At 37.3% G+C, this 19,918-nt stretch overlaps 1 protein-coding gene across 1 annotated transcript in view; it reads right to left on the bottom strand.

The window, feature by feature from the left end:
* Positions 1-19,918, bottom strand: part of NKAIN2 (sodium/potassium transporting ATPase interacting 2) — a 578,259-nt gene that overhangs the window by 78,128 nt on the left and 480,213 nt on the right. The window contains exon 4 of the mRNA XM_074819203.1: positions 6,525-6,725. Within this exon, the coding sequence (XP_074675304.1) occupies positions 6,525-6,725 (201 nt within the window). The remainder of the gene's footprint in view (positions 1-6,524; positions 6,726-19,918) is intronic.

A 19,918-nucleotide genomic window follows, 5' to 3' on the forward strand; every position in this document is an offset into this window, starting at 1 on the left:
TTTTAGAGCATGAAATAATAATTTTAATGATTGCATGAAGCATATACTCAAGTATAAATACAGGAAGGAACAAATAGAAATTAAGACTAATGTACAGCTCATAAAAGTCAGTGGACAGGATCACTATGAAAATGGTCAATACTTTTGTGTAATAGTTTACTTATGGTTTTATTTATTTGGTATGTAAGTTACCATCAATAATGTAGATACAGTACATAAGAAATGCTTTTTCCCCACTCGTTTTACTGGAATAATATTACACAGTTCATCTTTTCGAGGGCTATATAACTAAAACAGAAATTAGCTAAGGTGATGCCTTCACATTAGTCTTATTCCCATAACTCGGGCACTTAGTTCCACTAAAATCAATAGACTTGTGAGTGTGTAAGTGAGGAGTAAAAGACAAGCATAATAAATACTTTTAATCCTGCGTTGGCAAATAGATATGTAATTCTGTCACACTTATCTCCAAGGCTGATCTTTTATTTGCATATTTTCAGAGTTTTAATCTACAAATGGATTTTAATTTGTCAACTTTTGCAAGAACAGCCTTCTGGGAGTGAGGGCAGGTCATGCATAATCAAAGAGTAAAACACAGGCAGAAGGAAGATGTAGAGAATCGGAGCTCCATTTCTGTATGAAATGCAATTACCATTATTATAATTTCCTTGTACCACACAAAGGCCTTTACTGTACTGGGTGTCATCCACATTTAGAGGCTTTTTGAGAGATCTGAGAGATCCCTATCTATGCAAATGATACAGTGTCTTATAAACTGAACATGAAAAATTTAGGCATGCTTTGCTCTCTGAAGCACTTGGGGAGAGGCACAGAGAGATGAACTAACTTTGTCAAGGACATTGTGGCAGACCTGGAAGCAGAACCCACTGACCTGAACCACAGATCAAGGCCTGAACTGAAAAGATTTCCACCTCTGTTATAAGACAAGAGTTCAATAAAAAGTGCCAAGGAAGAAAATTATACAAAATATCTGTAGCTAGAATTAGACATTAATGGGTGTGGGTGCCTGTGAAACTGTGGCTTGTGACCCTTTTTAAGCTGTGTGACTAAACAGTTGGGCTGTATATACTATTTATACATAGAGCCACCAACCACCTTAAGCACTGACATGCCATGCCAAGGTTAGCAGGGGTGTATATCCTGCACTGTGTCCCTCCCTGGCACTGCCATGGTGAAGTGGCAGATATACCTCCTATTGTTTAAGTGTGGGTGGAGACTTTAATTCAGCCCCCACTCTGTAAATATTATACAGAATGCAATTCAAATTTCACAAACCAGTAGCAAATCAAATCTCCATTAGTACCACTGACCTCATTCTTTACCTGGAACAAATCTCTCCAGAGATCAGTAATTTAAGTATATCTATCCTTGATAACCCAGGGGTCCTGAAAATGAAATAGCTTCTCTGATGTAAGCAGCAAGAATCAATAACCATTAAGCACATAAGGACACTTTACTGTATGGAGAATATGGGTATCCAAGCCATGCCATCACCAGACCAGTTCATTTTGGTAATATGTAGGCACCAAGGACAGGAAGAGTTGTGGTCATTGCAGAGCATATTGGATGATCCAGGTGCTCAAGATGTCATAGCTCTGTAAATGGGACTTCCCTGGGAGAGAAGAGTCAAGTGAAGAATTTGGCCCAGTATGCGAGCACAGGCTGCATTGAGGGTTAGCTTTGTACAACAAAACAAATTAATTAGCTGTGGCTGAAACGATGCAATTTTTTTTTTCTATATATCAGCATAGCATTAAATAAATTACTGTTGTTGTCAAAGTACAATGAAGCTAAGATCTCACCTTTACAGATTCAGCTATGATATTTGCCAAGAAGTGGGGAGGGCAAGGAAAGAGGGAGTTGTTCCATAGAAATATCTTCCCCACATGTTTTCCCAGACCCCGGGGTTTCGTACAAAACAGAAAAAATCACACCCTTAGCAGTTCTGTTCAGTTCCATACAGCTGTGTGCTGCAGGTGGTGCCCTAAAAATATGTTTGTTTATTTTGCAGCACTGCAGGTTGCAAAGCTACACTTAAGAATGAAAGAGATTCTCCTCCCTCACATATTCCCTTCTTCAGTCTGAACCCCTCTCTCTTTTTAACTTGCTGGAGGAAGATGGTGAGATATAGCGATAAAGTGATAGTAATGTAACTCAGTCTCAAAAGAACCAGAAGTAAGGTATTGGTATGGAGCACAGAGTAAAAATTGACAAGCATGGTGTGTGGCACTGAGATTTTGGTGGCCTGCCACTTCAGAAAGGCAACTACCACAGTAATTGAGTGAAAAATCAGTGGAAGTTTTTCAAAATAGATTTCCATAAACATGAAAAAAACCCAGCAGCTGAGCAAGAAGTAATGCACTGACATGGGAATGGCTACAAGACAGACATAAATGTGCCTTATATGGTTATTTTTTATATCCTAACACAAGGATTAATTTACTGACAGGCTCTACAGAGGCTGTAGTCTTCCACCAGCATCACCCAATGCACTAAGTGCTCTGTGTCATGAGACAAAGGAGAAGTTGTGGCTGTTTTGCAGCCCCTATTATCACTGTGGGTTATTCCAGCCTTGCTTTGTATACATAAATGCTAAATACCCAAATTGGGATAATCCTTGTTTGATCAGAGCATTTTCTCGAACACATTAGTTCTCAAAAATTTTTTCCCAATTTTGAAGATTTTCTAAACCATGAGCATTCAGCAGGTTGGAGTATAGAGATCACCAGACTGAATTTTCTGTTACTTCTTCAGTGTGAGCTAGACTAGCAATTTTGTCCAGTTGTTTGTTTATCTTCAGCAAAATCCACTCCTCAGGAGAAGTTGGCAAAATACCTGTGCATCATTGCATCTCTCTCTCTTTAGTCTCTAAGGCCTGTATTACTCAATAAACACCACCACACACTGGGGACTCTTCTGACCTTTGGGAAGAAACGGGAAGCTCCACTTTGATTAAACAGTAGGAGAAATGAAAATTCTCCTAAATTTCACTCTCAAAAAACCTAAAATCTCTGTTGACTTGCACAAAATTAGCAGCAGCATTTGTATGGTTCACAATCTGGTGCTATTTGCTTCTAGGACACATTCCTCTGGGGAGAGAAAGTCTCTTGGAAACTATGAGTATTTTGCACCTCCTCAGCAGAGTATCTGTATGCAATCCTTGAAATATTCCACAGCCCACTTTGAGACTTGCTTTATAGAAAGTATTAGCCATGGGAGTTTTATAGCTTTTATCTTAGCTGTCATACTCTTTCCACTAAGTAATCCACGGCAAATATCACACCTATGTGAAGTCTAACCTTCTGTAGCTGGATTCCTTGTGAGCTTACTCGCAAGCTGTACAAAATACACTCAATATAATGTTTTCAAAGACTGATATAAGTGGTCCTCAATGACGTTGAATGTCTTTGTAACTTTTCTTTATCTGTAGGCAGGAGAAAACATCCTTAAAAACATATTGCAGTGTCACCAGTCTGTGAAAAAGCCAAGATCAACATTTGCTTGATCATTGTCATGAACATACAGAAGTACAAATAGAAAGCAAGTAACCAATTTGTAGATTGCAATTTATAGTTTTACAGTTAGAGTGCAAGATCCACCGAAGTGCCCATAAAAGAAAATTGAAAGGAAAGATTAATTTCTTTCTACTAACTGGAGATAAATCTGACCTAAGGCTTGGGTTTGTTGAGAGCTCATTTGCTGAAAACCAAGCATTATCTGCTTTTCTAACTTTGTGTCATATGTGACTGAGCAGTACCAGGTAATTCCCCTGTTTCTCACTACATATAACATGATAGTGAATTTATGCTAGCATTTATATTAGAAAAAGTACCCCATGCCCACAACTGGAAATGTGAAAATGATGTAAACAGTAAAGCTGCAAGCATCAGGTTTGGAAAATTGACCCATACTTATACTGTGTAGTTCTTTACCTATGATAATAATATTTAGAGTAACACGAATGGAGACATAAAAGCAGCTTTAGTTGGCTACAGCTAGCGGATTACCAATGGTTTGTTATTCTGAACCATTCCCCTGGCTTGCAAAGGATGACTTTATCTAGAAACGCAGCTCTATTTAGGCATAGACACACAAAAAACCTTGTTGCATTAGAAAGAAAATTGAGCTTGAACTATATATTCCTTGAGTTTCTTGTTCATCACTCATTACATACAAAGAAATAACACAGAAAAATAAGCCTGGATATCTCCTTTGGAGGGCTTGAGGGTAGAAAGGCTCTATAGAGGGATCAGGACAAGCTGGATTGATGGGCCAAGGCCAATTGTATCAACAAAGCTAAGTGCCAGGTCCTGCACTTGGGTCACAACAACCCCATGCAACACTACAGGCTTGGGGAAGAGTGGCTGGAAAGCTGCCCAGCAGAAAAGGACCTGGGGGTGATGGTCGACAGCCGGCTGAACATGAGCTAGCAGTGTGCTCAGATGGCCAAGGAGGCCAGCAGCATCCTGGCTTGTATCAGAAATAGCGTGGCCAGCAGGATCAGGGAAGTGATCTTACCCCTGTACTCAGCACTGATGAGGTCGCACCTGGAATACCATGTTCAGTTTTGGGCCCCTCACTACAAAAAGGACATTGAATTACTCGAGCGTGTCCACAGAAGGGCAACAAAGCTGGTGAAGGGTCTGGAGCACAGGTCTTATGAGGAGCGGCTGAGGGAACTGGGGTTGTTTAGTCTGGAGAAGAGGAGGCTGAGGGGAGACCTTATTGTGCTCTACAACTACGTGGAAGGATGTTGCAGAGGTGGGTGTTGGTTTATTCTCCCAGGTAACAAGTGATAGGACAAGAGGAAACAGCCTCAGGTTGCACCAGGGGAGGTTTAGATTGGGTATTAGGAAAAATTTCTATGGGTTGTCAAGCATTGGAACAGGCTGCCAAGGGAAGTGGTTGAGTCCCCATCCCTGGAGATATTTAAAAGACATATAGATGTGGTGCTTAGGGACATGGTTTAGTGGTGGACTTGGCAGTGTTAGATTTACAGTTGGACTCGATGATCTTAAGGGTCTTTTCCAGCTGAAACGATTCTATGGTTCCATGAGTTAAGCTTGAGTGATAACAATTGCTTGTAAATAGAATTGTAAAGCTCTTTTAATCTTATTTACTTATTCACACTGATTTTGTTGCACTTTTCTCTTTGTCTCTTTTGCACCAGTTGTAGCTTGTCAAAATTGCAGGTGTGAACTATCTGGAAAAAGGGCTGCTTTTGGCTTTCAAACCTATCTAGTGCCTGCCTTGCTACCTACTTGGTCAGGGTCCCTTTGCTCTGCTACAAGCTGAGGAGCATGGAGAAGACCTGGGATGGCTCCACTAAAGGGAGATAGCTGGGCTTTCAGATGAATCAGCCACCAATTTTTTACATGTGAGCCCCGCAGAGTTGTATTGACACAGATACATTTTCCTGAACTCACCTGGTATTTGGCATTGACAGCTAGGCTGGGGAATAGACAGATGGAAAAGCTGCTCATTTTTTTCAGTAGGTGAGGGCCACATTATATGTTATGGACTGTCCAACTGCCTTACATTAGCTTCTGGATCTGGCTAACCAAATTTCCTCTCTCTTTTGGCCTTATGGTCCCTCTTTGGACAAAACACTGGAATCTCTTGAACAAAAAAATTACATAGAGGGAGTCATGTACCGAGGCACTGATCCCAATTTATATGTATAGTAACAGTTTTATTTGCAGTCTTATATATCTCCAGCTGGGCATAAACATGTATGTATCACTAGAGCAAACATAAAAATGCAGATTGTCATTCAGTGTAATTAATTCATTGCTTATGTCATCTTTTCACCTAGGTCAGAGTCAAGACAAGACAAAGTGATTAGTACAGGTAAATATGATTGAAAAACCTATCAATTTCCTCCTAAACAAGATGTTCTCATTCCTTATAAATTTTTTTGCAGTGTAAGAGTGGACTCATATCCTCCTAAAAAGATTTAAGGTTTCTGGTTTTGATTTTCATATAACATTTTCGTCTTTTGGGAAGAACCTTTCCTATTCTCCTCCAGTGTGTATTGATTAATTGGTTAAAGACAAATTGGTCAGTTTTGAGTCCTGTGAGCTGATCAGTGAATCTGTTTTTACTGTTGAAAATTTCTCCTTCATTTTGGCTTTTTTTTTATATTCAATTTGGCTTTCACAGTAATAGCTGTAACTTCTTATTATGTCACAACTTCTATCTTATAGAGTAATTTGAATGTAACCTGTTATAAATGATTTGTGGGGAGGTCGGTGGTCAAAATGGAGGTCAGAAAAACAGTGTGTCATGTCAGCAGTTCTCACAGCAATAAATATATTTGTTGGAGCTTTTCATGCACAGGTGTCTTCAACTATCTTCAAGACAACAGAGTTTCATAACAAAACTAACACTTAGAGCCAGGGTTTGTGAATGAATGCCACAATACTCTGCTATTCTGGTAATGTTGTTCTGCAAGAAGAAATCTAATAAAGGTGGTGGAAGTGAAGCTATCTGTAAACACTTACTGCAAGGAAGATCTGAAGAGAACTGTGGGCCACTTCTATGTACTGATATTCAAGCAAACACCCCGAGACAGTGATATAACGGTGATCTTCTGGTGCCCAGTCTGGGGCTGGGGTTACTGAGGTCACGGTGCAGCCCGGCCCATTCTCCATCCACCAAGAACGATGCATTGAGATATTAAAGGTCAGAATGAGATCTGTTTCCTGCAAAAGAACAAGTGAAGAATTAATGTGCTGGGACAGTGCTCCAGTATCAAATGCCTCAGCAAGAGATTTCGCAGGATGCATAAAGAAGCAATGAGCAGCGATAAAACTGCACTGTCACATGAAATTTAGTGGAGCTTGCCTGCAACAAGCACAAGTAGCTGTACCTTGGCAGGCAGAATTGCATTGGAGCAGAAGAATAATCCTGCAAGCCAGGGTCTCCTTCTAGACCTTATGGCATCCTAGACAATAGCAGTAATTTCTGTTATATTGCCCATTTTCCTGAGGAAACCATAAGGACTGATGGACGTGCACATTTACACAGCAACCCTCCTCTGCTCAGTTCCTAGAAATATGGCTCATATTTTGGTGGTCGGATGTACCAACCTATACAAGAGTCCTGAGGAACCAAGACTTCATAGACTTTAATATGTGTGGGTCATCTGCAAGGAGTTTTGTCTCATGGACCCTGTGAAGCAGACATGTGGTAGCTCTACTTAAATACTGGAGATGTAAAAAAAGGATTCTGTACATTTGCTTACAAGAAAAATATCTTTGTAATGCCTCTCTCAGATTTCTAACGTACTAGGAGTCTGTAAGAAAAACAGCTAGTGAGTGTTGCCTTGTCTAAAGACTGCTTAGCTTGTTAAAAAGGAGGGGCAGAGGCCTGCAACCTTTAACTCCCATGCAGCTAGTGCAATGAAGTAACTAGTCAGCCGTGCTTTCCATTAAGATTGTATTTATAAATAGTTCATAAAGGATTAATAAATGATTAATATACATCATAAACAATACTATGGATATGACTTTCATAAATTATACTTGGTTGCACATTACTTGAGGGTGTTATACATAGTTATAACAAAACTATGGACTTTGGATTCTGTAATAGCCTACAGTGTTTACCAACCCTTTATAAATAATTTATAAGTGTAACCTCATTGTAAAGTGTGACTATCTAGTCTGTGTGCACATGTGCTCAGTCATGCAAGAAAAATTGCTTTTAAGTAATGTCTTTGCAGAGCCAAACTCTCCCCACACCTAACCAACATTTTTCTTTAGCCTGTTGATGACATTAATAAATAAGATTCTCATAAAGATTTAAAAATGTAACTATTTAATTAGGTTTACTGTGCCAAAAGGAATAGAATGTCATTCTGTAGCAGATATGTTGTGTCCACATTTCCTTCCCTTCAAAAATAGTCATTTTTTCAGTCCCACTTATTTTCCCTTTTTGCACCAACTCATGCAAAGGTAACTCCATCCAGAGAGGTTTTGGATAATGTCATGACTGACGTGTCAATCTATCCGTGATTAGGCTTGATATTGTAGTGTAGTTGAATGTTTTTTTCTTTAAGTTACAGTTCTTGTCTAAAAGTGCAGAAATTTGTATATTTAAAAAAAATCATTTCCTACTCTGCATAAGTACATCCAGCTATCAGATGGCAGGAAGGACCATAAATATTTTTGTGATGAATAATTACCCTACATTTTCACAGCAGCCCAATCCAGTAAATAATAAGAATAAGCTGTATGAGAAAATGTATGATGCTTCACATAGTCATGTAACTAACTTCAGGCATTTTAAGGTGATCAAAGCAACAGTGAACATTTGTATATTTGTACATTGTGCAAATTTCCCCAAATTAGATATATTTACCTATGGCTGTAAGTCTTCACCCCCAACAAACCTCTCCTTTCTCTGGACCCATCCCTACCAAAGCTGCAGACACTGGAAAGTGTCTGCCATATGTTTCTTGGAAATGGGCATTTTTGCTTTACATGCAAGCCAGAAGACTATTTTTCTTTCTGGAGCCAGGACTGTTATAACCCCTCAGTAGCACATTGGCCTTCTCACCTGGTGTGAGAAGTTGAAGAATGTGTATCTTTGGAGTAACTTTGCTTAAAGTAATAGATTTATTCCTGAATGACTAAAATTGGAACCCATCATGTTATTGTCAGAAGACTTTTAAGCCATTCTTGTTACCATGGAAAATTCTTAACCTCTAGTCTCTTATCAGAGACGCAGCATGAATGAATAGGACTCATTGTCTGGCTCTATTTTATAATTTGCAATACCTTCAGAAGAATTGTGATGGACTAAAAATATTTTACAAAGTGCAGACAAGGGATGAAAAATGTATTCCTTGAAAAAGAAAGGGATAAACTGGTTTGCAGGAACTGAGTATTTGTTATGTATCTGCCAGGTGAAGTTAAAATGGATCAGGAGGAGCTAAACATAAAAATCAAAACTGGGCTCTGTGGTTAGAACATCATTGTTATAGATAGTTGTTTGCTTACAAAGGGTGCAGTAATCCAAAACTTTACAGCTTGAAAGCACAAGTAAATTTCCAAGTTACACAGGAAATATAATCACACATTAAAATATATATAATCACATCTGGAAATAAAACTTCACAAAGTCCAGCTTTTTTCCATCCCTGAATTTAGCCCCAGATGATTTTCTGAAATAATTTGTTATATTTAGAAAATTCCCCTGCCTTCAAATCACCTTTTGTCAATTAAGTTGTATGCTGTGATTAGGACTAAATAATCTTGTTTTGTTCAGGAACTGTGCTTATCAGTAAAAAATTACAGATCTTTATCAAATCTACATTCTATTTCTATCTCTGACTAATCAGTAAAATGCTCTGCTCTCAAAAAAGACCTGATACATGTCACAGAAATGTTATATTCCTTAATTCTTTTTAATAGTAAAAACAAATAAATCCTACTGAAAGCCCCAACTTCAAATCTTACAGAACTTTTAATGATGTGTTTGAGAAGGCTTTCAAGGAGCGTAGCTATTATGTATTGAATCAGTTAACAAACAAAGTCAACATCAGAAAGCAAAACAATAAGCAGACATGAAATCTGGTTCTGGTAAGATCAGACATAATCCATGGCTCAGGTCAAACTTGGCTGGAATATGAATGATAATGAAATCAGATTTTGACAAGCCAACATGTAAGTTAGACCCTGTAAATTCCTATCACCAAAATATGTGGGATAAGAATAAATACAGAGGATCCTATTCACTACAAAGTCATCTGCTGCACAGTTACATCTCAGGTATGAATTGTTATGGGCTTTGAACTTGCAAATAACCTTCAAATCACGTCCCCCTATATGTAACCGTGTTAGCAGATCAGTTCCTGTTGTTTAGTAGTGAAAGTCACCCAGGTTATGAAAAAGTTTTATTTCTTAATGAGAAAACTGTTAAGGACTTGAATCTCCTTGCAGAAAATTGTGTAAGCCAAGAAGGGGATGATGTATCTATCATTAACATCTTTTATACTGAAAACATTTAGAGCTATTTTTGGACAAACTCTGCTTGCTATTTACTTTGTTCACTGTTTGAATACAGTCTTAGTGGACATAGACAAAGTCTACACTGGAAGCTGGGGATTTGTTGTACTCTCCAGTGTATTTGCTGTCTGTTTTCTTTCCAACATCTGTGGCTCAAACATTGTTCAGGGAAATGCAGAGAAACGGTCTGATAAGCCTTGAAGCTATGAAATCTAACAAGAACTGTTGATACACATCGGGCATGCCGATATGTTGTTGTTCACGGTCTGTATGTCAAGGAAGATTTCATTCTCCTAAATTCAGCAAACAGTTGCTTCCTTCATGAACACAGAAATACATCTGTATGAGCTTTATTGATGATCACTGTGCTGTTTTTGTAAATCCTGCTCGTATTTGTAAAACCTATTAATGAAAATTTGTGTATTAAAGTACTTTTGCTATTCATCAAGGAGGAAAAAGCAAAGGAAAATATTTAGTAGGACATCTTTGCTGACATTCTTAAGATGTGCTGCTATTTGTAGTGGTCAGGAGTACTGCTGGATTAGGCAAAGGATGGAGTTTGGAGGTCTCAGAGATTAGAAACTGACATCTTCAAATTAAGCCTGTAATTTTACTTCACTTTAGTTTGTAAAAAATGTGAGCTCTGATGGTTTTGTGCCTGTGCTTAATATGGTAGATAGATAACAACTTTTGCTGGGGTTAACTGCACAGTACATAACATTTTCTGATGACAGTCCATGGCAGCAGAAAGCTTTGTAAGAGCTGCCAGAAATGAATACAACCTTCTTTGCATTAAGAAGCAGCAGGAGGACAGCAGTGCTTAAAATGAAGATAGCTCTATGTGTATTGTATTACTACTACTAGTACATATCAGTAAGTATACTTTCTCTATGTAGTAATTACAATATATTACTGTTTCAATTATTTTTGTTGGGTGCAGCTTAGAGAAGCTGATCCCAAACACAGTGCCAAGAGAAAAAAGAGGCAGCAGTGTTAAGGGTGATTGTCTTTGAAAGTCCAGGAGATCTTGCAGACTCAGGGAAATTAAATTGTACTGACTTCAATGGTTGTGGCTTGCTGTGTCATGGGAAATAAGTTTCTTCCATTTTTCTAATTAGGAATTGCTGAAACCTGTGCAAACCTGACAAGCTTCTGTACAAGTTTTGTCAAATACAACCATATAACCACTTGTTTCATTTTTCAAACTCAAACTAGCAAGAACAGGCTGCTTGGAGACTGAATGATCACACAAGGTTTCAGTGATAAAAGATCAGGGTCTGAAAGCATTTGTAGTTCCGGATGCCTCAGATTCACAGAGGCCTCTACAGGCATTTTTTTCTTGTTATCTCACTTTTCCACTAAAACTAGCTCCCATCAGGCAGTACCATTTTCTCATGCAAGCAGACTTTTTCCCCTCTAATGAAAAAACCTACTCTCACTGAAGGGACAAAATAGAGCTTGGCAGCTGTGTTTCTTTTATTTTTTCTTCCTTTTTTTTTTGCTTTTTAATCCACATACAATTATGGAAATAATTATTGTAAAATTATGTAGGGATCATGGATATTCGGAGTTCCTGATCTTTTTTATCCTGTTGCATTTGAACAGATTTTTAACCTCTCAGCTTTTTTGTATGTGTGTGATGCTTTCCCTTTCATTTGAATATTGGTTTTCTTCAGTAACCTAGAATCCTGTTCTTTAGTTTCCTCTTACAAAACATGGTATAATGGTATAATTTCAAATTGGATATGGAATTTGATTTACATATGTGTCATTAATCTGATAAGATTTAACCAGTCTGAATCCACCCAACAGATTTACTTCTGAAGTTCATCCATGAAAAACAGTAAAAACTGTCTTGCATAGCTTTTCTCAGTATTCTGTTAAAAATGTTCCAAATGTATCTTAAGTGATTTCCAATGTACTTCCGAAGATTTCAATGAATTAGTTATAAAGATACCAACATGAAAGAAAGAGATGACTCAGGTGTCTTGTTTTTCTTCTCTAAAATGAAACTAGAGTGTTATATTAATAACATACTATAAAATAGTCCTCAAAAAGCATAGGTACTACTATACAGGGATTGACTTTGTCACTTACTATTCTATGATATGTATCAATAATCTTATGAAATAGTTAGAGTTACAGTCAATGTTATCTTAATTAAGATCATCATATTTTTCTAGTACTGAAGTATGTACATTGACAAACCAATACCTGCTAAACTACAGAATATTTATTTAATCAGTTCAGTGGCATCAACATTTTTCATTAGCGTCTTTGTTCAAGAAGTTTCTATCTATATAGTTCTTCAAGTAAAAATATCATAGAAAGAAAGTAGAAACTTCTAGCTTCTATTGCAAGGTTAAAATTATTATTGCTATCCAATGAACATTTTTCATACTTAGAATACTTTTAGACTAAGAATTTTCTGGGCTAAGACCTTTTGATTTTTTTTTTTCCCCCCAGAACAAGAGAATTAAGCTCACCTCGCTAGCCCAATGGTACTTATCATGGGGATTGAGAAGTTGCAGTCCCTGTGCTGTCACACAGAAATTTTAATTTAACTCTTTTACATATTTAGCAAAGATCCTGAGCACTAGAATTTTTGTAATTTCTTGGAAAATTACTTTCTGGTGGATTTAAGTTTGTGCAATGATAAAATACACTGAAATAGGCAGCTGACCAGAGATGTTCACATCCCAGACTAGTAGCAAACTCTGTGGAATCTTATTTATTTGTCACTGTGGAGTAATCAGGGATATCATTCTGGAACTGAGAAAATTTGTTGAGTTAAATATAATACCTTGTTTTGAAAAGTTTCTGTTCTGACAAATTGCCATTATCTGACGTAAACAACTTGCTTCCAATCTTCACTAATGTGGGTGTACAGTGGGCAGTTTTCCAGTCTCAGGTGACCTCTGTTGTTCTATCCCTACAGATGTGCATTGGATGGGCATTGGATTATTACTAGATCTTATTAAAACCAACAAAAACTAGCTTCTTTCAATCCAAAAGACAAATCTATTCTGAAGTTTGGATTAAACCTGAAGGTACAAAGATGTAATTTAAATATTTACTAGTGTACCAGATGATGATGATGCCATGGATATCTTAGAGAGTAAAGTTTCTGCTTTGGGGTGGAACTGAGCAGCCTGATTTAGAGCAGGGTTCCAGAGCTGTTCCCATGAAACAAAACTAGCAAAGAATTTTATGACTCTGCTAAACTCAGTCTGGTTCTGCATCTCTTTCCAAAATGAAGTGAATGTTCTGAATGGTTCCCAAACCCTGGTTATTCATTTTGAGATAAAAACACATGATTTCACTGCTTTCACAATGTATCAGTACTAGTTTTCTATAAATAAGGCATAATGCTTTTAAAGATGTTTAAGTTCTTTAGCCTCAGGAGTGAATTTTTTTCCCTCTTCTTTTTAAATGGTAAAGGAGGTATGTCTCCTGTCTTGGTTTACCCAGGCAAATACACAGATCAATAGTGCTTAGAATTTGCAGACACAATTATAAACAACCTCTTAATTCTAAGTAAAACCCTTCTAAGCACAAGGACATCTTATATTTGGATAATATGCATGTGGAGCTTCCAGTGAGCTGGGAACAAAGCTCTGCAGACTGCAAACAGAAAGGTCTAGGCTTTGAGTAAAATAAAAGGTTGAAATTAATATCCTTAAAATGCTTCCCTTTTCTAGAATAAATGGTTTACCGAGTTGCTGAACCATCTCAAGAATACTTTGCCTGATCATCTCTGTCCAAGGCAAAATTTTATCATGGTCCTACATTTAGTAAGGAAGGATGCAGAAGTGTATGATGTAGAACTTAAACATCAGTAGGTTTATCGAGTGTGTGCAGAAAGAAATTCCAGCTGATGTCACTTGTTCAGTGTTGTTAGGTGCTATAAAACAAATTTCACATGTACAATGACAGACCTTTGTTTCCTACGACATCTATTCTTCTTCAAAATGTAAATAATCACAGTCTTTTTTTTTTTTTTTTCTTTAAACAACTAAATTAATTCATAACCCTAGGGTGGAGCTCATATCTACAGTGAAGAATTTTTTTTTAAATCAGCCTCTGCTGTCAAATCTAGAAAAATCTACCACCTGCAGCATGTGCAGAAAACAATAAGTAAAATTGAACAGAGATCTCAGACCACAGAAAGTGTTGTTACCCCAGAACTGGTATTAGGAAACATGAGATAATTGTCATGCAGAAGGGCTTCATGAAATACCAGGCTGAGGATAAATACATATTGTACATAGGGCTCTGTAGTCTAAGCACTTCTAGCCAGCAGTGATTATATATACATTAAGATTTCAGAATAATTAAAAAGAAGCCTGGATGAGTTGGGAAATTACTGAAAAGCATGTGGAGTCATCTTACTCAGTTTGATTCAAATCTAGCCCAGGTGAATATTTTCAAAGAGTTTACTTCTGTAGGGAGGTTGCAATGAGCTAAAGCATCAATTTAAAATGCATAGCTAGTCCTCACAACCCACTTGCATTCATATATGAAATAAAATAGCCAGATTTAAATGGTTTGAATTTCTTTGAGTCAATAGAAAGGACCCAGTGGAAAGAGAGCACAAAGTATTCCTGAAGGACTCTGAAAAGCTGCTTAGGGAACCCAGATAAGATGTTGAGCAGGAAGCCAGCTACAGACTGATGGTAAGGAAGCACAGAGGCAGAAACGGAAATGTGGACCATCTCCATATAGCCCTTATGCCTTGTTCAAGAAATGGTGTGGAATAACTATTCTGCATCAACTATTTCAGGCTCTTTCACTATAACTTATTCCAGTATTGCCCAGCCTGATAGATACCATCATCTGCAGAATTAGATTCAGATCTGAAGCAGTACAGCATTCATGTAGCTTACAAATGTAGGCCAGTAAAGCAGAAGTCAGATCAGTGAAGCCACAGCAATGCACACTCAGCATGACATGCACAAAGCCTGTCTGTAGCAGTCTCTATTGCAACACTGCTGAATATTTGTAGCAAGGACGTTTCTGACACATCTTACGCCTAGATGTGACTTTTACCAATTTTAAGGGATTGCACAGCTGCAACTCCTTCAGGTGGCATAGGAAAACCTGTGTCACAGTTTTTGGTGCATGGCAAGAGGTACTTTTGCCTGAGATATACTTACCCCACAGATTTTGAAAACCACCTTTAGTTCCCATCTGAAATGTTCTGTATATTTTTTAAATGAAAAAGACATTTGTCACAGGAAAATGTTATATGACTCTGATAAACTTCAGTTCACAAAGAGTTCATTCGTGTCCTTGCAGGTGATAGTTAGAATACCTAAGGCTATATTCGGATTTGATAAATCAAACTCTTTTCACTTTACATGCAGTAACTAATTTAACAGTAGGTAAAATTGCTCTCTCTTTTTGTGGTGTGATATTATGTCACTCAGCATGGACCACAGATTAGTTTTACTAAAACTAATTTGATTATCCACTACTGTCATCTAAGTACAGAAATAATAAAATCTAACTTATCTTGAACACAGAGTGATTTACAGATGTTTTGTATATTGGCTGTTTCCTGCATTTGAGAATTATTTGAATTATTTCTAAGAAACAAGGTGCACAGTTTCTCCTGTCCTAGAGCTGATAATTCCTTTGTTTTCCTACACTGTGCCTCAGAAATATTTTTGAATAATGAAACTACTCAGGAATTCCAGTTTTAGCTAGTTTTAGCTTTCAAAATGAAAAGGACAAGAATGTGAACAACACTGCAAAAAATTTGTTTCAACATTTTAAAGAAAAAATATTACACTTCTCCAAACCAATTATTAGGGTGCTTAGGCTGCATTTGCAAACTGGAAAATGTTATCATTCCCACATACCCAGTGTAGGTGATACAGGTTCAAGTCCTTGATTCAGAAAAGAAAAATAAGCTATTCATAAACTTCTATTCTGGCATTACAAGTCTGATGGAAACAGACTAAAAAGAAACTTTGTCACCTACATTAATAAACAAACTGCAATATCAAACATGCTGATGTTATTAAGCATTTCAAGTAAGTGGCCTTTCCTCTTGCAAGCTATTGCTAAGATGTGACAATGCCCACCACTTTAGTAAACTGCAGCCTCCTAAGAACAATTCAAAGCCATTTAAAAAGATTCAGTGCATAACTTGGGTAAATGTATGGTTTTTATTGAGTTTTCAGAAGCACACCCCGAGGAATAATATTATGATGCCGTGCTAGATTTTTTAGCTAGTATGAAGGAAAGTACCGCATGTACTGCAAAAGAAACTGTAGCAATTTAAACCAGTTAAGGTACTAATGCATAGATGAATAGCCTGTCACGCTTATATATTGACTACGTGGCATGCAATGCTGCTAAAGCATAGAGGACTACCTGCATATATAAGAATATATGCGTTATATATAATACAAGAACACTTAATTTATGATGGCAAAATCACCTCAATAAAAAGATCCATTATGTTGCTAATCTTATACTTAGCACCAGTTTGTAAAACATATATACCAGCCTGTATAATATACATAAGATGTACAAAAAGTATTGTGCAAATTCAGTGTGCAGTGTTACAGTTTTGAACTGATGGTGCTATTAGGTGGTAACAAGTAATTTTCCAGATATCACACTATTTCTTGCTAAAACCCTTTATATTAGCTTTTGTTTCCTGTGATTTAATTCTTTCCTCTTAGATACAAATATTTTTATCTGGTATTTTATGGAAGACATAGTGGTTAACAAATAAACTATATTATTTAATGATGTAACAAATGCTATTTGGTATTGTATTTTCCAGTATAGTCTTGTAAAAGCTTTACTCTAACAGTTAAATTAAAATTAATATAAAGAAAAATAATACTGACTGGTTCAAATATTTCCTTTTTTAAACAGTCTTTTTACCTGCTTTCTGCTTCAGGTACTAAGGTGCGAATATATAAGAGATATTTTATAAAAGACAACACAGAAAACCCTATTAATTGAAGAGTAGGATCTAGTATCTGGCAGTCTCCCTTAAAAATTAATTCCTAGATCAACTATGTATTAATGATAGCTCAGTGACAGTTCATGTCAGGTGTCAGCTCCACTGTCGCTGAAGACTTATGTTTGGATGCTTTGCTCCATTTCACAGGGTTGTGAAAAAGGGAAGATTGCCTTTCAGTTCAAATTTGCATTGATTGGTCCCAAGACAGTTTGAATGTGGGGGGTCTCTGGCTCTGCTCTCACACAGGACCATTGGTAGTTTGCTCACTTTTCAATGAGAATGGAGCTCTCTCTGTGACTGAACACTGACTGGCAGGGGAGCAGCTCTTCAGAAAAGGACCTGGGGGTCCTGGTGGCTAACAACCTTCTGGGCTGTCTTAGGAGGAGCGTCACTAGCAGGCTAAGGGAGGTGATCTTTCATTTCTGCTCAGCACTGGTGAGAACACACCTGGAGGGCTGGGTCCAGTTCTGGGCTCCCCAGTACAAGAGAGACATGCACATACTGGAGCCAGTCCAGCAAAGGCCACCAAGCTAGTTATGGACTGGAGGACAGGATAGCTGAGGAGAGGCTGAGGCAGCAGGGCCAGTTCAGTGTTAATAGCAGAAGACTTGTGGGGATGCTACTGCTGTTTGTAACTACCTAACGAGAGGGCCTAGGGAAGGCAGAGGTCCTCTCTGGGCACCTCTCAGAGGTCCACAGCAGAAGATCAAGAGGCAACAAACACAACTTGGAACACAGTAAACTGACCAGATGTAAGGATATTTTTTTTTTTTTTTTTTAACTGTAAGAATGGCCAAGCACTAGAACAGATGACCAGAGATGAGGTAAAAACATCCTTGGAGATATTCAGAATTTGATCATAAAACCACCCGAACAATGTCATTTAATTGACCCTCCTCTGAGATTGGAGTTGCATAAGGTGACCTTCCAACCTAAATAATTTAGTGATTCAATATGTCCTTCCTTGAAGTCTTAGAAGTGTTGTTGCAGTTCTTCAAAAAACAAACAAAAAAACCAGCCAAACAACCAAATGAAAAACCCCACCAAATACAGAATAGATTGTCTTCCTGCAGCATGAATATCTGTGGGGTATCCCTCAAAATCCCACTATAACATACTGGGGAGCACGATAGTAGTAAAAAGCACAGCAACTGAAATCTGACTTTTATGCTACTCTGCAGGGAAAACATACTTTCAGGAACCAAGAATAGATTAATAACTTACATGCTTTCTTCCTTGATACAACCCAGACATGTCTCTTTCAGTGAGATGAGGAAGGAAAAGTTTGCATTGGAGTGGCATAAATATTAGTCCCAAAGATTTTGTAGAGATTTTTAATGATGCAGCTACAATTAGGGCTCTTCTCTATCTTGCCAATGAAATATCACAAGTAACCGGGAATAAAAAAATGAAAGTGATAAAAAATTTAGGAGATTTATTTCAAAATGTTTTCTGTCTCTTGCATTCATTCCATTTGAAACATATCATCACAGTACTTCGGTGTCCGTATTTTATTTGCAAGCATTTCATGCTGGCTAGCTAAAATGTCACTTAAGCAAATCTCTTCAGTATTCAACTCCGTATCCAAAGACCCTCCATTTTCCAGCCTGGATTAAGATGAAACACTAGGAGCAATGATCTTTAATGAGCGTAGCTTGAGAGGAGTAACTAGAACAGAGCTCTATATCTGTAGACTGAATCAGTGATTGAAAACTTTATTTAAGAAACTGACGGGGAGTAGATTTACCATTCTAACTGTAGTGTCTGTGTCAGTTTCTTAAATTAAGTTTTCAGGAGCTGATTTAGCCCAGGGAAATGCAGAAATCTGGTTGAAGCGTCTCTTGGGGCTGCTTATACTAAATTTTTTGTTTGTGTTTAGTACTAATGCAGAATTAGAGGAACTCCACTGTCAAGATGTTAGAAGATCGATGTTTTTATTACTTTGAATTGGAAAGCTGTTATACACAATAGAACAGTTGCAGGGGGAAGAATGATACAAAGAGCTCTTCTTCGATTTCCTGGTTCTTAAGAATATTGCAAAATACTGTGAATTCAAAGAAATAGAGGGGTGGGGGTTTTTTTGTCAAAGAATAAACATAGTATATCTGGTTTATTAAATATAAACTGGGTAAAAATATTCTCAAGGAAATGTATATCTGCTCAATGGAAAAAAAATATAAATTTCAATAAATAATTAATTTTTGCAGTTTCTATATAATCACTTCACTATGAAGTGCGAGCAATATACCACATGTGCTCTGTCTTTCTCTTTGGAGTAAAACTCCCATAAAATACTTATAAGAGGAATCTTTTGTTTACACAAAGACACATAGCTTTTAAATCAGCATCACTGAAATTTTTTTCTTTCTTGAACAAATGCATTGGAAGTATTAAAGCTTCCCTGAATTCCTTGTACCAGAGCAGTTTTCTACGATGTGCATTAGTGCAATTCTGACTTCACTGGGAGTTGAATCTGCCCAGAGTAGGTAGCAGTAAAGCCCTATATGCTTCCAACCTAAAATAAATGATTGAATTTAATCTGAAAGAGTGATCTATAATGTATTATTACATTTAAGGCATACATCTCTTAAATAAAAAAAGGAACCAATCTCAAAAATAAATGGCAGAGTTAAACCTGAAAATAAGGATTACATAGTTTACTTCTCAAAGGTTAGGAAATGACAGACTCCTTGGTTCTGCCCTAGTGCACCTCAGCACTACAATATAGTATTAATTACACACTATTTTATCACCTGAGCTGAATCACAGCATACCGTAAAACTTCATCGTTCTTACCCTCACATATTTTTCAGTCTTTTAACCTGTAGAGATTTACAGCTTAATCCAAGATAATTTCAGAATTTATTTATTTTTTGTACTGCCAATAATGCCATTAAAT

The sequence above is a fragment of the Strix aluco genome, chromosome 3, assembly GCF_031877795.1.
Source record: "Strix aluco isolate bStrAlu1 chromosome 3, bStrAlu1.hap1, whole genome shotgun sequence".
NCBI classification, from domain to species: Eukaryota; Metazoa; Chordata; class Aves; order Strigiformes; family Strigidae; genus Strix; species Strix aluco.